This window comes from Salvelinus fontinalis, chromosome 10 (assembly GCF_029448725.1).
Source record: "Salvelinus fontinalis isolate EN_2023a chromosome 10, ASM2944872v1, whole genome shotgun sequence".
NCBI lineage: Eukaryota > Metazoa > Chordata > Actinopteri > Salmoniformes > Salmonidae > Salvelinus > Salvelinus fontinalis.
In genome coordinates, this window is record NC_074674.1 from 14,277,705 (window position 1) to 14,287,848 (window position 10,144).

Genomic DNA, 10,144 nt, shown 5'->3' on the forward strand with positions numbered 1-10,144 from the left:
AATCAAGTTGTAGAAACTTCTATTTAATCCATTTTAGAATAAGGCTGTAACGTAACAAAATGTGGAAAAAGTCGAGGAGTCTGAAAACTTTCCGAATGCACTGTAACTTGAAACAGTCTAACCGGGTCTCGTCTTAAAATCGCTTGTGATAGCCAACTTCTTTCGCCAATTGGCTTTCAGCCAGTATACTGGTCATTAAAAATATTCATGCCAGGAGACCACCGATTGGCCAGCTCAGCCAATGAGCCAAAATATCATGTTCTCTGAGGAAATAGCAAGCATTTTTGAGATGTGTTTTTTCTCCAATTTGTGTTAGCCACCAATACGAGTATAGAACAAGTCAACGACATTATTTGGGTAGGAGTGTCGATTGCGGTTTCTCCTTGTACATAGGCGCTTTCAAGGTAAGGAAACATATCTCATTTCCCTATTTAAGACATAGGGAGGAAAAAAAGACAAACTATCATTAAGGTTAGCAAAACTTCCATTTATTTGAAAGACTGCAATATTGTTATACACAACCAACATACCTGAATTAAGCTGATTGATGGATGCAATTGAAAAAAAGATTGGTTGGGTGTGTGATGCTATTACAGTGCAATACAGTTTAGTGAGGCGATGCATGTAGAGGTCTGACCTCAGAGGCCTTGTTTGAACTAATGAAACATGAGATTGTCTAGGTTTACCATACCATTCACCATCTGCTTAGTAAGGCATCAATAGAATGGTAGGAGAGCTACTTGTCTGTACAGATTATAGAACTTGGGAGAAGGGAAGCATAGACTGTCTGAAAATGTTACCAGCTGTCAAATCCTTGCTACCTCCATCCTTGTTTCAACTACCTCTTTACCTTTCATTGGAGAAGATCCTAGGTCCCTCCCTCAGACCTCCCCCAATGAGCTTTGAGAGGGAGGGCAAGGAATTGATGAAACAAGAATGGAAGAAGCATGCATTTAACAGCCATTAACATTTTCAGAAACAGCCTTGGTGTAAAATCTATCCGGTCTTTTCCACTTAACTGGTAAGACTCCTGATATGTTTGAGGTCTCTTTCAGAGTATTAAAACATCTCTGGGCTAAATTCACCTCTGAGCAACCAATGTGATCTTTTGAGAAAGTCACATATGTAAGTGTTGAAATGGACATTTAAAAACTGCATGGATGGGGATTTGCTCTTAAATTAGTGACTCGGTCTGCTAAGTACACTGCTGAACCGAATGTCACTGTAAAACATAGCTGAGAGTCAAGTCTTGCTTTGACTCCCAAGCTGATAACCAATTGCTCACTCTCATTTACATTGTGCAAACTTCCCAACATCAAATCCTGTAAAAAAAAAACATTTACCTGGTCTATACTTCAATACCGCAATTCACAAGAAATATTCAAGTGAATCATGTAGGGTAAATGGCGGCAAGATTTAGTGTTACATGGTGGCAAGATTTAGTGTTGCACGGTATACCGGTACCACGGTAATAAAAGGTACCAAAACGGATGATCTTTATAATACCAACATTTTAGAACACCATTGTACCGTTTCACGATACTACCAACTTGTTCAGCCCTGCCAAACTAAAGAGCCTGCTGTAAAATGTTTAAATTCAGTTGAATTTAAGCAACAGCCACTAGTCTCTTGTATGCGCAGGTCCAATGATATCCACTTCTGTCATTCGCGTATCAGGTGTCGCAGCTGTAATCAGTGCGTTGCATCCACTACAGCCCTCACTCACCCGCGTCTATTCCGCCGTCAGTTTAAAAATATATAGAATTTACATGCTGACCAGACCGGACGCGAGCGCCGCAGTAGAAATCCATGTTATTCAATTATTGCACCCATACTGCTCGCACGCTCCCCAACGAGCGTCTGCGTTGCCAAGGGCTAAAATGAACTCCTTTCTATTTCTGACGCTGATCGAGCTGCAAGTCCTGCCTCTCCCATCTCCTCATTGGTTTATAGAAGCAGGTACCCACCTCCTCATTGGTTATACCCACATGGGTGATTGAAAGACGAACTGTGTTGCCGGTAGTCGTGGTAAGTGTAGATGCCAATCACCATATAAATTCAAAGATGAAAAAACCTGGAAGGATGAGAGATGACTCGGTTGGCCGTTTTATGTGTGGATTAATTATCGGAGTAGAGGACCTTGTGCATTTCAAGTAAAATAACTCAATGTTTATATCCCAGGACAAATTAGCTAGCAACAGCAAGCTAGCTAAATAGCCATTAATGCTTTTCGACCTGTCCCCAAATTAATGTAATTGGTTCAGAGTTTGTTTTGATATTTTAACCTGCGTGTCGTGATGGCGTTTGGTGTGGAGGGACAAAATAAATGTATGCACGATGGCGAGCGAGGACGCAGAGTCTTCTGTTAGATGTGTACATTTGTTACTTTGGAATAGCGAGCAATGTTGATACATTGTATTATTTCATCGCCTGTTATTACCAAGAACACAGACCAGTCCAAGTAGTTCAACGGCATGCAGTGTCAGAGAGGTGAAATGGAGCACTCTTTCGCGACAGGCATGCTTTACAGCAACAACAAAAAACGTTGTCTTTAGTTGGCCTAAATGTTCAAAAAATATTACCCATATTAACGGAATGCCTTTTTCCCCTTTCTATCGGGATTCGTGCGCATTTGATATAATTTCACAAACCATGTCGCGGGCCGTTTTAAACTAATCCCGGGTTGTTAATTATTGGTTTGATTACAAACAACATTCAATCATGTTATCTAGCTAGCCAACAACCTGGTAATTGACAGTAGGCTTAGGCACATTTGATTGGCACAGGAAGGAAAAGGGTTTGTTACTTAACTATATCATACTATAAACTATATCAAAAATCGATTACTTTCTGGTGCTCCTTGAATTCTGTTTGGTGCCATCCTTTTAAAAGTTGTTACCATGGGACTATGTGTGTTTCTGGGAGGGAGAGTGGTGTGTATGAGCGTGAGGAAATGTCTTAACTGAAGAGTAAAGGTTCCAAGCAGTGTTTTCCCCTTACTGACAATGACATGCAGATCATTATGCATGTATATTCCTCCAGCCAAATATGACCAAATCGGCCATTCTATTATACAGTGTGAAGTTAAATTCAATGTGTTGTATTGAGTAGAAGTGTGAATTTGAGTGACAGGTTTTTGGAGAACGTTTAGGAAACCAGCTTCCGAGGGACAGGGCGAACAGAATGGTCGCCCACTTATTTTCCCAACGTGGCATTATGATACTTGGCCTGATGTAAAATGTTGGTATCGTGACAAGCCTAGTAAGTTTAGAAATACATTGTATGCGGTTGGTTATAGTATGGAGAGTACGAAAGATAATACAAAATATATATACAATTACAACATTCATTATCTCATTGCAATGTGCCTGGTAATAATGAAATTCTAGTTTGATTTGTCACACCTAGGTGAATATTCAAATCAAATGAAAAGGCACAACTTAATGTCAAGTTGACTTTTAAAACAAGCACCCCTAAGAAAAGCATTATCAAACAATGGATTTACATTGAATATCCAACAACGCTTCACATGGTACAAATCCGATGCACCAAACCACTTTGAACATTTCAACATAAAACTCTCATGGGGATGGTTGGTGACAGTCTTGGGAAAACGTAGGACACACTGTGCCAAAGTCATAGATGTACTTTCTTGTAACAAAGTATTGTGTTAAGGCAACTTCCCGCCTCGTAACTGCTTGAAGAACCTTGTCCAAAGTTTAAAAGTTCTGATACATGGTAATACAAGGGAAATGTCTACAGCTGTAGAGCCGGACTTGTTTTGCAATGTTTTTGTAAAGTTGTCACAGTCTAATGGTTGTAGACCATGCAGTTTTTCGAGAGTTCGGTCTTCATTCAGCCACCGTTCCGGTCCTTGTATTTCCTTCAAAGTGAGAAGACCCATGGCAGGGTTGGAACTAAAATCAACTGCTGCCTTGGCCCTCTGAACTGGGCCTTTCTTCCCCTTGTATTCATAGCAGCGTTTCGGTGCGTCTTATGGTTGGCGAAGCCATCTCCAATACTCTATCTGACAGCATGATGCATGTATGTATGAGAACACGTGTCAAAACAAAAAAAGGAAAACAACTTTGGCCCATGCATTATCTAACTTGATGTTGGGTTTAGAAAGTCAGAGCACCCTGTTTGCATGGCAATTGACAACCTAGCCCTCGTAGGTTTCGCCGATAGCTTTCTTTATCGGTTTTCTTTCCACAGAACCAAGTGAATGCTATGGTCAGGCATGCTTGTGGCGAACACGAGGCCAGAGTCATTTCGCCCATCCAGCCCATTGAGCCAGGAGGTGACTCCCGGCAGGAAGCTGGAACCTCGTTTGGACTTCCTGTAGGCAGGCAGAGGCCAACGACCCGATATCTTTTCTGTCCTCAGGTCCATGACATACAGGAAGTCGGTGTCGAAGAGGAGCGAGAACACCTCGCCGAAGCTGAGCAGGGAAAGGTTGGCGGGGTCCTGCGTTTTGATGACCCTGGAAAGAAGGAGATTCAGCAACTGATTGTTGGCAGGTATGAAGGGCTCCGATACATTCCATGTATGAACACCCACACAACGCCTTTTGTTCGCAACCATGGATATTGTGAGTCATATACTCCAAAGTTCTGAGGATTCTGTGGCTTATTCACAGCAAGTCTAGCAAGGAATCAAGTCGTTTACAACCTGGTTGTTTTGAGGGTTAAAGTTCTGTTTCTATCAGGAAACAAGGCCCTGGGCAGTTTACCTGAGGATATCGAAGCTGGCAAAGTCCCACTGGTAGACCCCCAGGTCCGAGCTACAAACGACATAGCGGCCGTCAAACTGCAGGCGAGGCTGCAGACACACACTACGGTCCTCTGACACGGACAAGGTCTTCAAGCACTTGCAGTTGATTTCCCTGCCTATAGGCCAAATCTGTGAAATAACCAATGATACACACACATTGATTTGTTTATATGTGTGTGAATATATGCATCTCTGTTGAGAAAACAGGACTGTGGTCAAACTGTGCTGAGGGGGACACTGTATGGAGCCATCTTAAGTATTACAGTGACAAAAGACAAAAAGCACAGGGTTAAATTATTGCATGAAATTTGAATGGCAGTAGATGCAAAGAACAAATTAATGAACCATATTACCTTTATTTCATATTTGTCAGCACTCAACAGAATGTAGTCGCCAGGACAGTGTACCATGGATTCTACTTCACTCTTCTGAAGAATCACCTACACAAGGGAAATGGTTTGTGAGACGAGTTTTGGTCCTTCATCTAGTATTCTTATTGAACAGTTTGTAAACAAAATGTACCAGCAAAACAAAAGCTGTGAATGTGCTAGATAGGGCTTTGCTATAGATTGCAACACTGCAAACCCTTCTCCTTTCATCCATTTGCACAAGACAATGGGCACAATCACTGACCTACAAATCACCTTGCATCCCAAATATCTACTGAAGATTTGCACAACATTTTTTGCTATTCTGCCCCAGGTCCTCAACGGATACCCACAAACATGCCGATTCAATTTTCCAGCAATCCTTAACATAACCAAGGACAGGAGGTTGATAGGCAGGTTTACCTTGGTGACCCACTCAGTATGTCCCGTGAGGGTGTTGAGGCAGGCGCCTGCCGACAGGGACCATACCTTCACAGAGAAGTCGGCCGAGCCGCTCACCAGCGTGTCCAGGTCATCCTTGTAGTCCACGCTGAACACTGCCAGAGGCAAGGAGAGAGACCTGGCTTTAGTACACCAACACACATGGCTCTGCCATTTGTGACCATCATAATTCGTAGCCTTAAGATTTTTTTAATTGAGCTATTTAGACACTGATAAGGTCTCTACAACCGGTCTATGGAGGCTACTTGGAGTGGTAGCTCCCATGCATAAAATCAGAGTTCATATATGCCTGTCAATCAAAAGCCCACAGATCAGCACAGTCCAGCTGTCTCTAAGAAACAATGCCTACCTCACAAAAGTTATTTCTTAAAACCCAAATGAACAATGGATGTAACACCCTTAAGTCAGGAACTGGGAAAGGTAGGGACCCCAGCGGTACGCTGACCTGCACCCGTGTGCCCACGGAACTGCTGGATCTTGGCACCTGTGCTCCACTCCCAGCAGGCGATAGTGTTGTCAAAGGACCCAGTCACCAGCTTCTGCTCGTCAAACTTCACTGTGGCGCAGGTGTGCGTCTGAATGCCGTAGATGCACTGCCCTGTGCGGACGTCCCACAGTTTGGCAGAAAGGTCATCAGAGCCTACAAGATCATTTGTGAATTTTACAACGAGGATAGCCTGGTGAAAACAGCTCGGCTGTCGAAACGTTGGTGAATTAAATTATCGCACCGGAGCTGGAGGTTGCAGCTTTAACATTTTATTTGAAAGAAATGTCATCAGAGCCTACAAAATAATTAGAGTTTTACAATAAGGAATTAAACAATTACATGTATGAATGTAACGACAACATTTTAACAGACGACAAAAGACCTCCAGCAAACTAGCGATTGTTACAGATACTACATTTTGCACAAAAGTGCCAATTGAAGCATTATCCACAGATGCTAACACCTAAACCTTAAATTCAACCTAACAGGCAAAAGAGTAATAGGCCAAATGTATGGTAGGAGAACACTGAAGACCACTCCACCACACCCCAGAATGACCATACGCATATAACCCACCTGTGCAGAGAAGGCCGTCCTTGTAGTAGAGGGCGTAGACGCGCGCACTGTGCCCGATGAGCGACGAGGTCTCAAAGGCCTCCTGGTCCTTCAACTGCATCATGCGCAGCTTGGCCTTGAGGTAGATACCCTTCCAGTGGGACGCGTCCTGGATGGAGTCATCGATGCGCCAGCCCAGGTCCCGGCACACACCCTGCCACACCTCCGTGCACGCACTGATCACCTACGGGAGTTATCAAAAGGATTATATAGTTCAACCGGAACCGAGGACAAAGCAACCCAAACAAACGTCAAATCTAACTAACTAACCGAGGCAAATCTTAGGAGGAAAAATGTGGAGGTCCAATATCAAAGTTCACCTCAATAACGTTGGAGTAAGTACCATTTTACAACACACGTTAAAATAGGTCCTTACTTGCACCACACCACTAGTACATTTCTCAATCCAAAATATTATCAGTAACCACGTTTCCATCCTGTTATGCGAGTAAAGTCATAGCGTACCAAAAAATTTAAATCATGACAGCTGTGATGGAAACAGGAAGTTTCGGTTCAATTTAATAAATATAGACACATTTTTTTGTTCAACATGGTGGAATCTTTTTGTGTATGTATAATTAATTGTGGTGGAAATGCCTTTATGCTCCAATATTGATATAATAACCAACATTTCAAAATCAACTTATAGTCACATGATGATACGGATGTGTGGTACTACCACTCAAACAATGCAGTTTATTAGTCTACAGATGAAACAAGTTATGATGATCTTCACAGGGTGGTGAAAGTGCATTGTGATGAGCTTGATGCTCCTTTCCAATAAACATTGAGGGTCTTATTCTGGTGGCATGATGATCGATGCTTGACAAATAAAAATATTCTCAATAACCATAATAACATCATGTAGACTAGCCTACCCGCTTGAGCGCACATGCCAAGACCAGAGGAGGCACATTTGCCATTTATCACAACAGTTTTGTGACCAAACTATCAGTACAGTTGAAAATGAAGTGGAAACACATTGAGAACCTGATTTTTATTAGGTAAATGAAAACTTAAGCAAAAAGAAAATGTTCTGTGTACTCTCATTATCCACAACTAGTACGTTTGGTGGAAACACCACTGATGTGAGAATGCACATTTTCTTTATGCTGATTCTAAGATATTCCCATGAAAATCTGTCACCAATTGGATGGAAACCTAGCTAGTGTCACATGTGGGAGACCCGGGCCTTATTCAATTGCTTGCACACCAGCTACTAACAAATACCCCTTCAAACATACTGAGTTGTACTGTGCTGGCCTGGTTATGCATCCACCAATAGTTGGACAGAACCACACTGGAAAGGTGAAAGTAGAAAAAGAACCAAGCCAGCACAGTATGGTTCAGGTCAGCACGATGGTGTGAAAAGGGTATAACATGAAGCCTGGGCCACATTCAGTTTAAAAACATTGCAGATAGAAATGCCATGAATAGAGCCATTCCTTGTTCATGTGTGTCCTATATAACATGTTTTTCTATCTGAACGTTCCAAAACATTGTGTCCTGCTGAATGCGCCACAGACCTTTATCGTACTGCTTATACACCACCAGAGATCCAACCACCAGGACAGAGAGAGCCTGACCTTATTCCACTGCTTGCACACCAGGCAGCAGGTGAGCAGGGTCTGCGGGTCGAGCCAGTGCAGCAAGTAGAAGGTGAGCTCCAGGGGCAGCAGTCGCAGGAAGTCCCGCTTGAGCAGCGCCTCCAGTCCGTTGGACAGGTGCCGCAGCTGGACTGCACCGCTCAGCGAGATGAGTTGGTCCAGGGACTGGTTGCGCTGCTGGTCGCTCAGTGTAAGGAAAGAGGCGGAGACCGACTCCAGCCACCCCTCAAAGGCCGCCTTCTCCATGGACACATGAGAACGTCGACCTGCGGTTACAGGGTTCAGTAAACGTTACATACCATTATTATTGTGTTTAAAGGTAGACTCGGCGACATGGCGTAGATGCAGAAAGTAAACAAAGAACTTGGTAGGTGCATTTCTGCAACAGCTAAGAGTGTTGAAGAGCGAGGCTCAACTTCTCGGTTGTTTTGGTCCCGTGGCTACCAAACTAACAGCGTGAAGCGAATCCGTGCACATGAGTGGATAATGTGAGAGAGTGAAGTGTTGTGTATCGCTAATCTCAACTGCAGTGCTGCTCGTGGCAACATCATTTGGCTGAGTTTACCTTTACAGCGTAGTTAAAATACATTCTCAAATATCACCTTTGACTGTTTAGAATATTTCATTAACACTACCTGCAAATGTATACCTCAATCGTTTACTTAGGCCTAACTAGCTAACGTTACATACTTCACAAGTTTAAGGCAACTAACGTGAAGACAAGACTGCCCCTGTTGTATTGAGTAGGACATCTACTGTTCTGACTAGCCAGCTAGCTAGCTTTGCCCCTTTTATTTAAAGTAATAGCTAAGAGTCCAAGGAATGTAACTAGCATTTGTAAAGTTAACGTTGCTAAGCTAGCTAGCTAACGTTAGTTTCAGTAGTAAGGTGCATTGTACACTAACGTGAACATGTAGGTGATCTAGCTAGCTGTAGAAACGGTAGTACAACTTACCATTTCCCGTAGAACCCGTATCTGTGGGAGGTATTGTGCTAGCTAGCTAGCCAAGGCGGACGGGAAAACCTGTTATTCTTTGCGTTCTACAAAACAATAGAACGCTACTTAGAACTATCAGAATATTCAATTTTGCTAGATGTCAAAAGGTCATTAGTTTATCAGCTTAGAAAATAAACGTTACGTTAGCTTTTATGGCTGGCTAGCTGGAATGAGGGAATCCGCTTATTTCCGAAGTTAACGGTACAGTCACGTATTACCTAAACGTAGATGAATACATTTACTAACGTTAAGCTAGCTATATCCAATCTAACTCGATGGATGCACCCACTGAGGTAATGGCTGGAACCATAGAGATAGATAGAGGACTCATTTTTGTTTATGTGCCATTATAGCGTCTGTGACAGCATAGGCAGCGCCATTGAGGCAATCTCCGGTTTGAAGTAGTCCATTTTCTTTTTCGCGTTTGCCTTAGCCCTGCTCATGACCCGGTTGGATATGACTCCAATAGGGTCACCAGAACGGATCAGCCAATGAAGTCGAAAGTCCTACCTAGTTGACCACATTAAAATGGTGGAAGCCCTCAATTGCGCTGCCTATACTACAATGTAATTTTGGCCACTAGAGGCCTCTATCATTCTCTATGGATGCATGCCTTATGTTGCAAACGTTCTTCCGGCTACTTAGCGATGGTTTTCCGGGTCAATCTCATTTTTTCCAAAATAAAAGCCAGCTTTATGATTTTGGATTCACAGAACGCAATGACTGTTCTGCCAGGTTAGTGAAGGACGAACGAAGTAGATAGTCACAGTGGTGTGTATCCATGGATGCGTAGGGAAGATACAAGAATGTATCTTTCTTCTCTTTGTGTTTCATA

The 10,144-nt window shown here is 42.9% G+C and overlaps 1 protein-coding gene across 2 annotated transcripts; it reads right to left on the reverse strand.

The window, feature by feature from the left end:
- Window positions 1-466: 466 nt before the first annotated feature.
- Window positions 467-9,875, reverse strand: LOC129863658 (F-box/WD repeat-containing protein 2-like). 2 transcript variants are annotated; one of them, XM_055935787.1, is made up of 8 exons: window positions 9,268-9,870; window positions 8,292-8,578; window positions 6,667-6,889; window positions 6,049-6,243; window positions 5,565-5,698; window positions 5,127-5,213; window positions 4,733-4,902; window positions 467-4,483 (listed from the first exon to the last, which is right to left on the reverse strand). In XM_055935787.1, exons 2-8 carry the CDS (start codon window positions 8,556-8,558, stop codon window positions 4,195-4,197), a joined length of 1,365 nt encoding a protein of 454 aa, XP_055791762.1. In that variant the 5' UTR covers window positions 8,559-8,578; window positions 9,268-9,870; the 3' UTR covers window positions 467-4,194. The 2 variants fall into 2 exon arrangements, with proteins under 2 accessions (XP_055791762.1, XP_055791764.1); XM_055935789.1 differs by lacking the exon at window positions 6,049-6,243 and having other exon boundaries at window positions 9,268-9,875.
- Between the last annotated feature and the right edge of the window lie 269 nt (window positions 9,876-10,144).